General features: G+C 33.8%; 1 protein-coding gene across 1 annotated transcript; it reads left to right on the top strand.

Moving 5' to 3' along the window:
- Nucleotides 1–1,767: 1,767 nt before the first annotated feature.
- On the top strand, nt 1,768–17,042 carry LOC108473661 (uncharacterized). Its single transcript, XM_017775352.2, has 19 exons — nt 1,768–2,093; nt 2,786–2,895; nt 3,654–3,812; nt 4,214–4,279; nt 4,367–4,456; nt 4,637–4,942; nt 5,103–5,200; nt 5,489–5,524; nt 5,630–5,750; nt 11,869–12,105; nt 12,477–12,572; nt 12,655–12,720; nt 12,882–12,920; nt 13,015–13,149; nt 13,263–13,624; nt 14,018–14,111; nt 14,641–14,829; nt 15,114–15,235; nt 16,455–17,042. The coding sequence occupies exons 2-18, from the start codon at nt 2,797–2,799 to the stop codon at nt 15,210–15,212; spliced, it is 2,292 nt and encodes a 763-aa protein (XP_017630841.1). The 5' UTR covers nt 1,768–2,093; nt 2,786–2,796; the 3' UTR covers nt 15,213–15,235; nt 16,455–17,042.
- The last annotated feature ends 1,478 nt before the right edge of the window (nt 17,043–18,520 follow it).

Raw genomic sequence — 18,520 nt, forward strand, 5'->3', positions numbered from 1 at the left:
ATTATGTTTTGAATGTGTTGAATATAATGTTATTGTACTTTGTTACATCTATTTAATTAAAAAGGCAAGTTTAACTCTAGTTGTACTTACTAAGTTTTCACAAACTTATCGCTTTATTTTTAATGCGTAGGTAAAGATGTGGAGTGAGGATTTGTCAAGGATCAAACTCTTCACATCTCATCACATCTCAAGCGCTTGGAGAAAAGTATGAAATCTCTTTTATTTTGATCTAAGTAAATGACATGTACATAGGTGAAACACTAGAGTAAGTAAGTGAGTGCCTAGATGCTGGAATCTTGAGTTAATTGTGTTTTGGATGAAGTATATATGGTATTATATAGTTCATGAGTTTTGGTTAATGAGAACTGTTGAGATTTGTTTTTTGTCCCCCTATTTGGAAGTGGTTCTTTTTTTTTATAAGACACGGTTCCCTTAAGGTAACATGCTAGAGAGGTATCTAGGTACCATGCATATAACTCAGGACGACACGTACCCTCTTTAGGTTCGACACGTATCCTATATGTGTCATTTTGATAGGATTCACACTCAAATATCATCATACGTGCTCGTGTGTCCCTCATGAGGTGTGTTCACATGTCTTCCTTGCGAGGGACTGATGTTTAGCCTCACCAGGTGCTGATGTTACACCTCGAAAGGTTGCCATGTTGGTGTCTACCTCGCGAGATAGAAAAATTTTGAAGCTAAATTTCTATAGTGTCGAAGCAATGTCTCAAGACAATTTGGTCTTGGTCTCGAGACATACAGACCTGCAACTGAATTTTTTTTTATTTGAATTAAATGAGCCCTGAAACAAACTTTATATGAAATTAATTATTATTAATAGTCTAATTATGTCCTCAAAAGTGTAATGAGACTTGAATTCATTAATAAAAGTCCGAACTACAAATATTTGATAATGTAAAAGAGTGTTTCGTGATTAATGTAACATTCGTTGCTCGAGTTTACTTGGGTAAATGGTGTTATATTGTACTTTAATTTGATTAATTTTAATCATATACTTTTGAATTGGTCACTTTTAGTCCCTATACTTTTTGAAATTTAAAATTTTATCCCGACTAAAATAGTAGCGATTAAATATGTTTGGATAAATTCAATTACTAGTATTGTACGATGTGTATAATTATAAATTTGGTCCATATTCTACAATTGGATTATTCTAAGTCCCTATACTTTTCAAATTATGAAATTTCACTTTGTCATAAAAATAATCATTAATCTATTAATTGGATTTTTAGTGAGTAATATATTTGGTGCTTTATATTTTGAAAATAATGAACTTAACTTAATGAATTTAACTAGTATTGTTTGTTAAGGACTGAAATTTTAAAATTTAAAAAGTATAAAAACTAAAAATGACTAAATTAAAGTATAGGATTAAATCTATAACTTTCACAAAATACATGGACTAATAGTAGAGTTTATCCAATAAAAAATATAAAATTTTTGTCAAATAATAAATAAAAGGGTAAACTATACTGGAGTTCATCTTAAAATAGCATCGCTCCTATTTTAGTCACTTTAAATTTTTTAAAGGGACTAAAAAATAATTTTTTCTTTTTTTGCAGGTCCAATTAGCAATCTCTCAAGAATTTAACGATCATTGACCATTTTGGACAGTAATGACTAAATTAACAATTTTTTTTTAAAATGACTAAAATAATAATGATGCTATTTTAAGGTAACGTACTGTGTAGTTTAGAAAAATCATTTCCAAAGTCCTCGCATTATAGTCCCCAACCTATTATTCAAACGACGTCGTGGTCCCGGTTTTTTTTACAAGACCGATTTCTCCCAATTTCTCTTACTCCCCATGTCTTGACTTTCCGGTTTTCACTTTCCTGTTCATCTATTTCCCGAAAAGAGTTTTTTATATGTTTGTTTGTTTATTTTATTATTAATGACCGTTTCTTCCTCCAGATATCTATATCTTCATTTTCTTCCCTCTTTTCAATATCGAAGAAAATACAAATTAAAACAAAAATTTGGATCAAATTTCTAGGGTTTGATTTCACCGTTCTCTACAACAATTCATTTCCATCACTGTTCCTTCTTTTTTGGTCACAACTGTCCCGGTAAGTTCAAACCCATTCTCCATTTCATTTCTCCTTTTTTTTTTCTTTAATATCTCTGTGATCGTCGACTTCTACCTTTCGGCGATCATATGTTTTGATTTATTGTGTCTTTATTTAGTGGACTTCAAGAGTTGGACTATATTTTTGCGGCAAATGTGTTTGAACATATATTAACTCATTGTTTTTTTATAAGATTAATTTACTAGTTTTGTAGTTTTGGAGAATTACGATTTGCATTTTCGATTTCATCAATATTTTAGATATTATGTGTTTAATTAAGATGAAAAAGAAATCTAATTTAATTGCAATGTTGCTATTGTAGTCATTGTTGAAGGCCACTATCTTTTTATTGATTTTATTTGAATGGGAGTTTGGCTTTAATGATAGTTTTGTTCGTTGATTGTATCTGTTTTCCGTAGAATTATGTACAAGGATTTCTTTTTATATATATATATTTAAAATTCTAATTATCTGTTCAAAGTAGATAGGTCTGGTCCATTTTGGCTCTGATGCATACTAGTAGTTCTGTCCTTTTTTAAGTGATATTTGCAGAATGCAGGTTATTTTAACTTAGTATGCTGCGGTTGTATTTAAGTGTATAGAAGCACTGAGGTATAGGGGTGGTAAAGCTTTTAATTTTAATTTTTTTTTTTTTGATGTGGCTTTTAATTTTCATTTAACTGGTTATTTAGGGGTCACTGCAATGCACCGAGTGGGCAGTGGGGGGAACAATACCAATTCTAACCGCCCACGGAAAGAAAAAAGGTTGACATATGTACTGAATGATACCGCCGACACAAAGGTGAAGTGGCTTATGTTCTTTTAATTCTTTTTTTAATTTCTTGTTTTCCTCTTTCAAGTGAACAAGACATCTTCCTTGATATATATTTGTCAGTCTGTTTGCATGTTCAGATTTCATTAGGATTGAAATTTGCGTATCTGTATTTTTCATTGTAATGCCACATTTTAGATTGTTGTTGTTTCTGCATCTTTGGTTTATTTTTTAACTAAAATAAAAATTCTAGAAGCTTGTTTTTGTTTTTATATGTATTCTTATATGGGGGTACTCCAATTGGTGAATGACTCACATAATAACGATTTGAGCATATTTTCTTTTTTAGCTGTATCCTTGTGTAGATTTGTAACACCATGCTACATGTTATATATATTACTTCATTAGGTTCAGGGAGAATGATTGTTATATATTTGCGAAATTGATAAACTTGGCATATTTGAAATCTATCTTGGTTGGCAATTCTTAACTTCCTTCTCCAAGATAATGTTGTGCCAGTTTCATTATTTAACACCTTTTATCCTTAGGACTTATGGTATACTTAACTTAAATGAAAATGATGGCTTGTGTTAATTCATTGTATTATTCACTCATCCTTCATTTATTTAGGACCATGTTCCCAATCAAATTGGATAATTCTGCTAATCCTTTGCTTTGTATTATAAAAATTGTCATTATCTTATATTCTGGTTGAGCCTTTTATAATTTAATTTTGAGTATAGACACTAGGCATTGATGTTTCTCTACTTTGATATGTTGTTTTGCAGCATTGTGCAGGCATAAATTGTTTGGCTGTGCTAAAGTCATCAGCCTTGTATGGGTGCAACTATCTTTTCACTGGTAGCCGTGATGGCACACTTAAGAGATGGGCACTTGGTGAAAATGCTGCCACATGCTCTGCTACATTTGAGTCTCATGTTGATTGGGTACCTTCTTACTATCCATGATAATTTACTTTCACAATGAGCATGACCTTCATACTTTAGCCTATATCTTTTGTTGTTATTTTGTGGCTTGGAGGGTGTGGAATTTTAATTTATTTTCTAATTTGGTCCACTAGAATGACATATCCCTGATGTGATATCAAATAAGAATCATTGCTTAGTAACCAACCAAGCAACCGGCTCTCAAAAAGCAAATCTAGAGCAAGAATTGTCCTTTGCACTTCATTTATATCAATATTTAGTTTGAATGCTTAAAACCTGTTATCTGTTCTTTTTCCCAGTTTGTGGAATTCACCATCAAAATATCTTACATATATAATATATGATATATCTGTAACTATTTAAGTTATGATTGAGAATTAGGTGATTTTCTTGTTGTGCAGGTAAATGATACTGTTATTGCTGGTGATAGTACACTTGTTTCATGCTCTTCAGACACTACATTGAAGGTTTTTTTGTTAATTAATGTGTTATTAGTGTCTTATTGTCTATGTTGGTTAAGTATTGACATGTGCTTGTTCTTTGAGAAATACCAGACGTGGAATTGCTTGTCTGAAGGAACTTGCACCAGGACTTTCCGTCAACACTCTGACTATGTTACATGTCTAGCCGCAGCTGAAAAAAATGTAATTTCTGTGTCAAAATTTTCAGTTGATTTAATTAGCTGCATGTGTGAAATGTTCCTGCTGTGCTAGATTGCAATTTAGGTTTCATGCTTAGTTAGGTAGCATATGCGTCATATAAGGTATGGTGGTTATTAATATTGAGGTCACTTTCTAATTCAATTTTAGTGTTGTGCATTTTAGACCAATGTGGTTGCCTCTGGGGGTCTTGGAGGGGAAGTTTTTGTGTGGGATATAGAAGCTGCAGTAACTCCAGTCTCTAAATCCAGTGATGTAGTGGAAGATGATTGTTCCAACAGTATGAATGGTTCGGCAAATTTATTACCGATATCAAGTCCGAGAACAATTAGCTCAAGTAACAGCATTAGGACGCACACAACTCAGGGTCATGGATATGTCCCCATTGCTGTCAAAGGTCACAAAGAATCGGTCTATGCATTGGCAATGAATGATAGCGGCTCCCTTCTTGTCTCTGGTGGAACTGAGAAGGTAGTTTTTGCTTCTTAGTTTATTCAAATTTTCTGATAATAAGTTTTTCTTTTCCCCCACAACATCTTCCTATAGATGATCTTATCATTACCTCTGTTGGTCATCTAATCTTTTAACAATTTCAGTAGCTATTTATATTTCCTGCCTCATTTCCATATAGGTTGTGCGAGTTTGGGATCCAAGAACTGGTTCAAAGAATATGAAATTAAGAGGGCATGCAGATAACATTAGGGCTTTGCTTCTGGATTCTACTGGCAGGCTAGTACAATGAGTTCTGCTCTGTAGTCTTTATTCTAAGTGAAAATTAGTATTATCCTGATGTTAGTTGTAGGTGTTACTGTTACGGAGCTTTATATGCATTATAAGATGCATATTTTTTACCTGATTTTTTTATCTTGCAACTGCTGCACTCTTCTGTGTCAGTGAGATAAATAGGTTGGTTAATTGTTGATGAGTTCTTCCCTTGCTTGACTGCTACTGAATTCTTGTTCATTTTCCACTGCTTATTTTATGAGTGAAGTTTTCACAGTCACCGTTTTCTTTCAGATATTGTTTGTCAGGGTCCTCGGATTCTATGATCAGGTACATAATCTGTGCATAGGTTTCGCGGTTGTATTACCAGATGCAATTTTCAACTGTAAAGAATCTAAGACCTTTCCTTTAAATGGTCTTAATTTTATTTTGCAGGCTGTGGGACCTTGGTCAACAGCGTTGTGTGCATTCATATGCTGTGCACACAGATTCTGTTTGGGCACTTGCAAGCACCCCAACATTTAGTCATGTTTATAGTGGTGGTAGAGATCTTTCTGTAAGGACACACCATACCAAATCATTTTAACCAGCATCTTTATCAATTTTTCCAAATGTTTTGATGTAGAATTGAACTAGAAATTTATTGCTGATCTAGGACAATTAAGTATAGGAAATTACAAGAATAACTAGGTAGTTTAATTTTTGTGTGGGTTGGGCTTGGATGTGATTAATGAAGGATTTTGAAAGTAATCCTGGGCTGTGCTGATACCTTAACAGTACTCATGAATGGTAATCTAAGGTTACAGGTTTAATTTGATAATGAATTCATGCAAGTGAGGTCAAGGTTTGTTTGAAGGGTTTAAGGTTGATTTGAAATTGAAGCCATTGCCAGAGATTAGAGATTAAAGAAGAAGAATAGGTGATCTAGGCTTCATACCTATAATTCCTTAAACTTTGCAACTGGAGAAGGGTTGGGACAACAGTTGCTGAAGTTTTTTGTAAATCTGTTGTCTAACTGAAATAGGTCTTGCTCATTTTCTGAGTTCTGGTAATAATATTATATTCCCACAAAGTTATCAGATCCAAAAGTAGGAAACTTCCTAAAATGACTTGATTCAATCCATTAATAATGAATAGAAACCTATAAACATACAACAAACTTGAGTAAATATGATTCCTAGTGTCAAATTCCTCAATTTTCAGTAGGTTTTGAAACAAGCATTATTGTTTGGCATATTAAAATGAAGGAAATGAGAATGAATTAAAACCCTGCAACTTCAATTCAATTAAACTTAATGTGAAGGCTTGAATTAAAACCCTGCAACTTCAATTCAATTAAACTTAATGTGAAGGCTTGATAATTTGTATTGTAGAGTAAATAAATTTCTGAATGTTTCTAACATCAAATAAAGTCCTGTTAAAAACAGGCTATTTCAATTATATTTTTCACAAGAAATTACATAAATATTTATAGACATAGTGAGCCTAACTTAGGAAACTTTACACTAGGAAACATACTAATTCTAAGGATGCTGTACCTAAAAACAGCCTTAAAGTTAGGGATAAAATATTTACAGAATCCTATTTGATACACTCAAATATTCCTTAATTAGGAAACTGAAATCGACACTCCCCTCAAGCTGGGAAGTGGATATCATCCATTCTCGACTTGCTTACTAATTTCGAAACAACTTCCCGACAATCCTTTGGTAAGTATGTCTGCTAGTTGACCATCGATGGACACAAATGGAGTGCAAATTAAGCCACTGTCCAGTTTTTCCTTTATAAAATGTCATCAACCTCAACGTGCTTCGTTCGATCATGTTGAACTGGATTATGTGCAATATTGATAGCAGACTTATTATCGCAATACGACTTCATTGGACCTTCCCACTCGATCTTCAAATCTTCCAAAATAATTTTTAGCCATAACAACTCACAAATTCCAAGAGCCATCGCCCTAAATTCAGCTTCTGCACTAGATCTAGCCACAACATTTTGTTTTTTACTCCTCCAAGTCACAAGGTTGCCTCCTAGGAAAGTACAATAGCCTGAGGTTGATCTTCTATCAACCATAGATCTGCATAATTTGCATCAAGATAGGCTTCAAGGGTTAAATTCTGCCCTTTTAAATAGGATTCCTTTGCACGGTGTGCCCTTTAAATCTTGTAGAATCGATATACGGCTCTAAGATGTGATTCTTTGGGATTGTGCATAAACCGACTTACAACACCTCTGCATAGGCAATATCCGTGCGGTATGAGACAAGTAAATGAGCTTCCCACAAGTCTTTGATATGACCTTTTATTAACTGCATCTTCTAGTGCATTTCCAAGTCTGTGGTTCACCTCTATGGGTGTCTCTGCTGGTTTACAGCCCAACTTGCCCGTCTCTGTCAACAAATCAACTATGTATTTTTGCTGAGATATGAATATTCCTTCCCGAGAGTGTGCCACTTCAATACCAAGGAAATATTTTAACTTACCGAGCTCTTTGACTTCAAATTCTTTTACTAGGCATTTCTTTAAATTCTCCATTCCTTCTAGATCATCACCAGTCACTATAATGTCATCAACATAAACTAATAAAGCAGTCACTCCCCCTGAAGATGAGTGTTTTACAAATAGAGTGTGATCTCCTTGACTCTGTTTATACCCCAACTTGAGCATTACTTTGGTAAATCTTCCAAACCAAGCCCTCGGGACTGTTTTAGTCCGTACAAAGCCTTTTTAGTCCGCAAACTACATCTCAGTATTTGGACCGAATCACGGAGGAACATCCATATAGACTTCCTCCTCAAGATCACCGTGTAAAAGGCATTTTGATGTCAAATTGCTGTAATTTCCAGCCTCGGTTGGCGATTAGTGACAACAACACTCTTCAGTGTTCATCTTTGCTCTGAGGGCAAATGTCTCAAGGTAGTCTATTCCATACATTTGAGTGTACCCTTTAGCAACCAATCTTGCTTTGTACCTCTCCAAAGAACCGTCTGACTTATATTTCACTGTGTACACCCAAGGACATCCCACTTGTTTCTTTCCTCTCGGTAATTGCACTAAGTCCCATGTCTTATTTTTTTCAAGAGCTTCCATTTCAACTTTCATGGCATTTTTCCAATTCTCATCTTCTAATGCCTCGGATACAGTTTTGGGAATGGAGATAGAATTTAGGCTGGTAAGAAAGGTTTTGTGGTTATGGGACAAGTTTTTGTAAGACATGAATAGGTACAAGGGATGTTTTGTACAGGTTCTAGTCCCCTTTCTAATAGCAATGAGAAAATCATCTAAATTTGCAGTATTAGAATTCAAAGTAGGTTCAGCAATTACCTTAGGTCGTATAGGAGAAGAAGATGATTGAACTTGCACTGGTGCCTTCTTCCTTGAGTAAACCAGTAAAGGACGAGTAGTGTCTTGAATTCCTTTGGGTGATTTGGGTGTATTAGGCTCTGTTTCAGGTTGTATAGGGGCCACTGTTTCAAGTCGGGCAGGTTGGTTAGTAGGCAAGGACTGAGTGGGAGTGTTTGGTTGCTGGACAGGAGCTGGAATGTGAGTGTTTTGCTGCTGGACAGAAGCTGGAATGTGGGTGTTTTGTTGCTGGACAGGAGCTGGAATGTCAAGAAGAAAGAATTCTTTGTCCTTATCTTCTGTGAATAATATCTCCCCCTGAAGATAAAGACGAGTAAAGAAATTCGCTTGTTCTGCAAAAGTAACATCTGCTGTTACAAAAAATTTTTTTGTGGCTGGATGATAGCATTTGTACCCCTTTTGAGTGGAAGAATAACCAAGAAAGACACACTTGATAGCTCGTGGATCAAATTTTCCTCTATTTTGAGAATGAACATGTACAAAAGCAACACAGCCAAATATTTTGGGAGTAAGGTTACTTGAAGTATTGAAATCAGGAAATAATTTTGCTAGAATTTGCATAGGACTTTGAGATTCAAGGACTTTTGTAGGCAATCTATTTATCAAATGAGTAGCAGTTAAAACAGCCTCCCCCCAATATTGTTTAGGGACATTCTTTTGGAACAAAAGGGCTCTTGTAATAGCTAAAATGTGACCATTCTTTCTTTCGGCAATACCATTTTGTTGGGGTGTATTAACGCAAGATGACTCATGTATAATGCCTCTTTCCTGGAAATATGTTGAGAGAAATTGATTGAAATAATCCTTGGCATTGTCTGACCTAAACCTTTTTATTTCAGCTCCAAATTGTGTTTTGATCATGTTGTAAAAGGTTGGAAAGACAGAAGAAATATCCAAGACACACGAGTACAATCATTAATAAAGGATAAAAATCACCGAGCCCCAGAAACATTTGAAATAGTGGATGGCCCCCAAACATCACTATGAATAAGAGTAAAAGGAGTGAAAGTTCTTTTATTGCTTACTGGAAAAGAGGTACGTTTATGTTTTGCAAGTTCACAGATATCACAATGAAATTTTTCAACAGCCAATCCTTTGAACAATGAAGGAAACATAATTTTAAGGACTCTAAACGATGGATGACCAAGGCGAAGGTGATAGAGCCAAATTTGGTCTTGATTGGTTTTAATAGATTCGGATATGAAAGATGAAGGTGAGGAATTCAGAGCACTAACTTCTCCACTGGATTCTTCAAGATAGTATAGGCCATTTACTTCCTTAGCATGTCTAATCATCCTCCTCGTATTCGTTCCTGAAAAAGACATCGATTGTGATAGAAAACCACTTTACAGTTAGAGTCTTTGGTAATTCTTTGAATGGATAAAAGATTGGTAAATAGTTTTGGAACATGAAGGGCATTTTTAAGAGTAAGGGTTTTGTTTATAACAATATCACCTCGACCACCACTTGTGATCACAGAACCATCGGCTACTATTATTTTTCTACTACTAGGGCAAGGTGTATATGAAATAAATTTTTGTGAGGAGTAGGTCATGTGGTCCGTAGCTTCGAGTCAATGACCCAAGAACTTTTGGTGATCAGATTCGAGACTTTAGAATCTTGAGAAGAGGATATACCGAAAAAGCCAAACTACAAGTACTGTTGAAGAAGTTTTTCAATGATCCCAAAAATTTTTTAACTTCTCAATTTCTTCTTTATTGAATTCAACAGTGATTCACGAGAATTATTTTTCCATCCAAATTGTTCTTTCAGATATGCTTGTCCTTGTCCCTTTGGTTGTCCACCTTTTTCGAAAAATTTTTATTTGTTGTTTGTGGCTTCCCATGGAGTTTCCAGCATTTTCTTTAGTGTGACGGGCCTTTTTACAAGAGGTGCACCATACGGAATCCTGTTAATAGGCTTTGTACGTTCTGTCTGTCTATTATCTTTACTATTTGGCTGCTCCAGCCAAATCTCCTCTCATTTACAGCTTTTGTAACCAAGGCTGAACTATCCACTTGACTGTTCTCAACCATAACTCCTCTTCTTCCTTCCTCAAGACGAACAATTGCAATTGTCTCATTTAGTGATGGTAGTTCCTCTTTCCAAGTACTTGAACTCTTCGCATCAAACTCAACATTTAGTCCAGCAAGAAAATCATAAATTCGATCCTTTTCAACGAACCTTTTTAGGAGTGCTGCATCTTCACCGCACTTCATCTGAATGCATGGTAATAATCCATCTCTTGCCATAAACTTTGCAATGATTGGAATACTCCGTGATTGATCGACTTCCTTGCTTGGTAGATGAAACCTTAGTCTTGATTTCATAGATTTGAGCAGCATCTTGAACTTTAGAATAAGTCTGTTTCACAGCTTCCCATATTTCTTTGGATGTGTTAAGAAACATGCATGTATCACCGATTTACGGCATCATAGAGTTCCATAACCAAGACATTACCATAGAGTCTTGTTCATCCCAAGCATCAAACTTAGGATCTCCTTTTTAGGTCCAGTTTGAGTAAGTGACTCGCTTTTCCTCTTCCCTTCAAGAACGTCTGAACCGGTTGAGACCACTTGGTAATTTTTCCCATTTAGCCTTGTAGGCTACTTGGATGTTCTGAAACTCACTTGTTGGGTTTGAGTTGTTCACAAAAACTTCTGAGACATCCCCAGTGTTACTGATCTTGACAGCTTCAGTCATATTTCGTTTGAACAAATTTTACAGGCTTGAGGGCTGGTTGGAATTAGGAAAAAAATCGCCAGACAAAGAAAAAAAATCTCAGAAATCGGGCTAAAAAAGCTCTGATACCATGTTAAAAATAGGCTATTTCAATTATATTTTTCACAAGAAATTACATAAATATTTATAGACATAGTGAGCCTAACTTAGGAAACTTTACACTAGGAAACATACTAATTCTAGGGATGCTGTACCTAAAAACAGCCTTAAAGTTAGGGATAAAATATTTACAGAATCCTATTTGATACACTCAAATATTCCTTAATTAGGAAACTGAAATCTGACAAGTCCATATCTCCAATTTTTCTCAGCATGTAATCTTGACAATTCTTAACATATTTGTCTGTTGCTTGCTTCTGATATCCCCTTCCTATCTGATAGAAAAGGATCCCATGATCCTGAACTAATCTTACTTGGGATCGCAAATCCCAAGTTTGTCTATGAAGAGCAGATCTAATTGTATTGGTGTCTATAATTGATTTCTTCTGTGTAATACTAATTGATAGGGCCTCATTGGTAAGTGCTTTTAACTCTCAGCTTGTGTTAAACTTTTTCTGCATGCATCAGTTATATCTGACAGACTTGACAACAAGAGAGAGTCTTTTGCTTTGCACCACGGAACAACCAATTTTGCAGTTGGCATTGCATGATGATAGTATATGGGTTGCAACTACAGATTCTTCAGTTTGTAGGTGGCCTGCTGAGGGACGGACTCCTCAGAATGTCTTCCAAAGAGGTGGTTCATTTTTGGCTGGAAACTTGTCTTTTTCGAGGGCAAGAGTTTCATTAGAAGGGTCTACCCCAGTAAGTATCATTTGTGTATATATTTATTCATGTATGTACAGTTTTTGCTTACAGAAAATCACCTGATAGATCCTTGTTTTCTCTTTATTAATTTGCATCTTGTATTATTAATACAAAAAATTTGCACTGTAACACTTATTTTCTTCATATACTTGAAATGTTCTGAATTTGGTGCTACTCATCAGGTTGTTAATAATTTCTTTCATTGTTCCTTGCTCATCCAACCCCAAGAAAAATGAAATATTACATTTTCTTTTTATTTATGATATACACTTTGTTATGGATATCTCTTTGAAGTTTGGCTATGTCTGGAAATTGTTTATCTTCTATACCCTTCCCTTCACTGATGTGCTGTTGTCGGTTATTAATAGGCCCCTGTTTATAAAGAACCAATCTTTACCATTCCTGGAACTCCAGCAATTGTTCAGCATGAAATTTTAAATAACAGAAGGCATGTATTGACAAAGGTAAAATTGGTTGACTTTTATTGGAAGATTTTATTTTGGGATATTGCGTTTCAAGTGTATGGTTTTTATGATTCTTTAACAGGATGCTGCTGGTTCAGTAAAGCTCTGGGAGATAACCAGGGGTGTTGTGATTGTGGATTATGGACAGGTGAACAAGATTCTCTCACACCATTTTTCTTTTTTCCCCCCTTGAGTAGAAGTGGTTTGCACTTTGCTTTTCATGTACTGGTTAACAAATAGACACACTTGTATATTCAGGGTTATGTTTTTGCTGTATCTATTTATCCATTCTCAAATTTCAATGTCCAGGTTTCATTTGACGAGAAAAAGGAACAGCTTTTTGAGATGGTGCGACAACTATTTATTTGAAATTATGTAAGTTTGAATATAATATATCTTGTTTATGAAATTTACTTTGGATCTTTGCTTAAAACCATTCTAGGTAAGCATTCCTGCATGGTTCACTGCGGATACCCGGCTTGGATGCTTGTCTGTTCATTTAGACACGCCCCAATGCTTTACTGCAGAGATGTATTCTGTAGATCTGAACATAACTGGCAAGCCTGAGGATGATAAGGTAATAAAACTTTCTTTTTATTGTGGGCATCTTAAGATATGATTTCTATGAAAAATCTTTGAAGGATTCTTTGTGATTATCATATGCATCCGGTTTTGACTTGCCTTTGGCAGGTTAATCTAGCTCGTGAAACCCTTAAAGGTCTTTTGGTTCATTGGTTGGCCAAAAGAAGGCAAAGACATGACTTCCAGGCTTCTGCTAATGGAGATGTTGTATCAGGAAAAGATATGACTGCCAGAAGTTCTGCTCATTCAAGGATTGAGGTAGATGGAAATGCTGAAAATGACTCATTGGTCTATCCTCCTTTCGAGTTTTCTACTGTTTCCCCTCCCTCAGTTATTACCGAGGGTTCCGAAGGAGGTCCTTGGAGAAAGAAAATTACTGAATTGGATGCAACTGAGGATGAGAAGGACTTCCCTTCGTGGGTTTTGGATTGTGTATTAAATAATCGGCTACCACCTAGAGAAAACACCAAGTAACTTCTGTGACCTCATTAAGCTTTCCTTCAACTTAGTTAACTTTAGGAAACAAATTTGCATGGAATTTTTAATATTTGAAAGTGCTTATTGGTGAACCCCTTTGTCAATATGCTTACTACAAGGGTATGAATGTAATGAACTGCTGTTTAAGTAGAGTAGTTTGCCGTGCCTTTTATTTTGTTGTGCCTTCAGTCCTTAATTTTTTGATATTTATTTCTTGTGAGTATCTGTATTTCTCTTTATTTAGAAAAAGATGTACTTCCTTTATGCTGCTTCACTACAGTCGGAACCATGGATAATCATTTATTCTACTTGTCTGGTGTTAATTAGAGTCATTTCATCATTTTTTCCATCTCCTATGGTGAAGTTTTTATATTTCTTTTTTGCAGGTGCAGCTTCTATCTTCATCCATGTGAAGGTTCAGCTGTTCAGATACTGACACAAGGAAAGTTAAGTGCTCCTCGCATATTGAGAATGCATAAGGTATACATTATAGTACTTGCAAAAGGCAACTTCTTTTGCATGACATTTATTTATACAGGCATATGTTTTTAGTATACATATTTAGAACACTTAGGTTAATAGTCTAGCATCTATTTCCCAATTTATAGCATGAACTGCTTGAGGGGTAAAGAAGCAAAGTTAGGTTACTGAAAATGTATTTCAAGATACATATGCATTGACAGAACCTTTAACTTTGTTGTTGCAAAACAACATAGGAACAAATTGGAACAAATAATCTTTTGAATTAGCTTTTTTTTAAAGTGCCATGCTATTGCTACCTATATTAGAGGGAGATGCCTTTGTGGTTTGTTTGACTTCTTTTCTTCTCAGGTTACTAATTCTCGCATGAGATGCTCGTGGGTGGCATATTTAAAGATGATTTATGTAGTATCTTTTTCAAGGACACTAACCTTGATATTAATGGGAAGCTGGTTATAAATTTTTTCGTAGATAAATTTTTTTTGGTTTTCTTTAAATAAGTACATTCGCTCCATTGTTTTGTATCTAGGTTGTTAATTATGTCATAGAAAAGCTGGTGCTTGACAAACCAATTGATAGTTTAAATACCGATGGGACATATGCTGCTGGACTTGGAGCACAACCGCAACATTCAGCAAGTGGAGAGGGATCTCTTCGGTCTGGATTGAAGCCTTGGCAAAAGCTTCGGCCTTCTATTGAGATTTTATGCAATAATCAGGCAAGTCAATCCTATGTTAAATGTTATTATGCGATTGGTTAAGGGCCTAAGATCTCTTTGTTGAAGCTGTGATTTTTTCATTGTTTTATGGTACTAAAATAAATCTTACTATAATATACATAGTAAAATAGTTTTATACCAAGGTGTACAGTTCAAGTTCAATCATTATATGCTGGTCATTTGTACTGCTAATAAATCTAACTTTGCAGTTTTAGACCAAGTGGTTTAGTTCTTGTTCAATCATACTTTAATAAGTGTCATTTGATGTGCTGCTATTCTTCCAGGTACTGTCTCCGGAGATGAGCTTAGCCACTGTGCGGGCTTACATATGGAAGAGACCTGAGGACTTGGTACTTAATTATAGAATGATTCAAGGCAAGTGATTATTGTTGACTTCTGGGGCCAGGTGAGTGACAACTTATTCATGTTTTAAGTTATCTGCATTTTCTTTTAAAAGAATAACACATATATGTGAAGTTATTCAGTGGTGGATCTTGACATTTAGTCTTAAGGGGCCAATTACAAGATTAAATTGCTCAAAAAAAATTCATTCCCATGAAAAATGTAAATTCATGAGCTCATATATATGCATGTGTATAATATTATAATATATACTATTTTTGCTATCTTCATTTAATAATTTCTTTCAAGTTTCTTTTAGCTAAGATGTATCAAATTTGAACAGATTAGTACATATGTTTATATCATAGAAATTAAAGAGATTATCCATTGGAGATTTAAAACTATACAAAGGTAGGGATTACCATATAAAACATAAAAGAATCGAAAAACTAGTATGTATATGTTCTAGTAAAAGCTACGAATTTGGAGATGAAAAACTAGTATATATGTTTATATCATAGAAATTAAAGAGATTATCCATTGGAGATTTAAAACTATACAAAGGTAGGGGATTACCATATAAAACATAAAAGAATCGAAAAACTAGTATGTATATGTTCTAGTAAAAGCTACGAATTTGGAGATGAAAATAAAAGTTAACAAATATAGGGGGACAAATATAGGGGGACAAAGAATATGTGACTTTCAATACCCTTAGTTAAAAGTCTTGTAAACAAATAATCGTATTTTGAAGGGTTAGTTGAAGTTCACATTATTGTAAGTTTGTAACTTATAAACTAATTAATTAATTTGTAAAGTTTAAGAATAATGATGGTAAGAAAAATGGAAAAGTAAAAAATAAAAATGCAATTTTAACCTCTTTTTTTCCCAATCTATAGTAGTTCACTACATATAAACATATCTTTGAGGGGGCCAATTTATCTTTATTTAGTATTCAAATACATATAAATATATATTGTAGAGAACTTCAAAAAAATTTGGCAACGAGGTTTTTGCCTCTGAAGTTATTCTTTGGGGAATATATTTTCTTGTGATAAAAGTAGGGAACTTGTATTCCCTTGGATTTGTTCTGTTCCTGAAAGAAAAAGGGAGGTTGGTTATCTGTTGGAGAGGATTCATCTGATTATTTTAATTCTTCCCTCAATATTTCTGCCAATTTAGCATTGAATCAGAAAGCTTTTACTTCAAACATATTCGAGTTTTTTTTTTTTTTTTTTTTGAAATAGTTTGAACTGCATCCTCTTATATTGTTGGGCTTGCAGGTTGGTCCTCCAATGAAAATCTCATGCTTTTTGCCAAGTGCTAAGGACATATTTTTCTGAGGTTGCCTATCATGATCAGAAGTGTCTGTGGATGTGGATCCTTGTATATTTGGAAAGACAACTGGTTTTCAAACCAGGGGCATTCTCTACTCTGTCGAGAGGATGGTGGTTAATGTTAGACGTGCATGCATTTTCCATACATCAGATAAAAGCTGTAGGACGGACATGCAAGTGGCGGAGCAGTTTGCAACTCCGAGTGACAATCAGCCAGAACAACACCAAGTACTTTCTTGGACCAAAAGAAAAGGTATATGATGTCGAAAGCTGTGTATATTTAAATTGTGGGGGTACAAGACATAGTCATAGAACTGTTGTCATGAAGTTGAATATTTTTGTTTATTATTTCCTGGAAATAAAACAATCAATTTTGCATTGAATTAGTGCTAGAATATCTAGAAAATTTCCTGTCAATGATTTGTTGTGCATGTTTTAGTAGTTTCCCGAGGCAAGAAATGAAATGTCAAGGAATTCATGTAATTTGATTTTGCCGAAGTGGTTTAAGGAGTTGTGTTGTTATTTTGTTATAAATTGAATGGTGGAAGGCAGAAGTAATAGGTGAGTTAGTTCATTCACCCGTGTAAGCAGATCTAATTTCAAAATCACGAAGGGGGTTTGCAGTAGAAATATCGGAATCTCCTAAGGTCAAATTTGTTTATTATCAGCATTAAATTCAAATGTCACTCTTTGTTGCCGCTTAATATTCTGAATTCAATAAATAAATAATATACAAAAATAATAATAAAATGCATAAGTTGAAACTAATTAATAATAATACATTAAATTTATGCGATACTAAAATAAAAATAGATTTAAATTTTTAAGCAAAACGATATTTAAACACATGAATATCTCATATTAAGATTACTAGATAAACACAATTATTTATCATGGTGTTATCATCAATCTTAAGTTGATGTTAAGTTAATTTGTGACATTATTTTAATCAACAACATTATTAATATAGAAATCTTATCACATGTATATCCGTGTGGAAATCACAAATTCAAAACACAAATGTGTTTAAAAATATCATGGTTTCAAACTAATTAATTATAACATATGAATATATATGTCATTAAAATTAAAAATAGATTAAATTGTTTATTATGGTATTGACACCGACTCAATCAAATACATTATTAATATATATATGCAACTGATGGAAATAATAAAGTGTACATAATAAAATTAAAATGTATAAAAATATTAAAATAAAACTTTAATTGAGTGGTAAATTAAACATTTTACTAATGTAATTAGTGTGGGTTTTAATCTCAATATATGCATATTTTTATTCGTTTTTTAAAATGAAAAGATTAAAACACCCTCAAATAATATTACTTATTTTAATTACGAAAGAGAATTCTTGTAATTTTCTAATCGAATTGGTATCCAATTGATTCGTGATATCAATTCAGTCAAGAGTTTAAATAATAACATAAATAATGAGAACTAATTTTTTTTTTTTTTGCTTTTAAATTAAAATTGATTTTTATAAGCCTAGTAGATGTTGTCAAAAGTATAAGGAAGAAGTGATTAACAGCTTTTGTTAACAGCTGCATTAGGTTTATATGTCGTTTTTTTTAATTGGCTTTTTAAGCATTTTTTTAATTAAGAAAATAGGACGTTTTTAGAGAGCTGGACGCGCTTTCTTCTAACGGTTATTTTCGCCAAAAACCTTTTAAATATTGGCAACGGTAAAATTATTTAAAAGGGCCAATGGTAATATTTTTTTCTCATAAATATTAGGTCATTTTTCATTATTTTCACTCAAATTCAGCTCTCTCTATTCTCTCTAAACTCTCAATTCTCTTAGTTCTCTCAAATTTCTCAATTTTTGTTCGAAATTTTCTTATACACTCTATTTAAAAATACTATAGTTTTATTTAATTATTTTATATACTCATTTCGATTAAATTTTCATGAAAGGTAAGCTCTCTGATTCATTTCGACGACAAGTATATTTCCGCCGCTCAAGCAATAATGGTAAGACGAAATTTTAAATT

Source organism: Gossypium arboreum, chromosome 11, assembly GCF_025698485.1.
Source record: "Gossypium arboreum isolate Shixiya-1 chromosome 11, ASM2569848v2, whole genome shotgun sequence".
Taxonomy (NCBI): Eukaryota; Viridiplantae; Streptophyta; class Magnoliopsida; order Malvales; family Malvaceae; genus Gossypium; species Gossypium arboreum.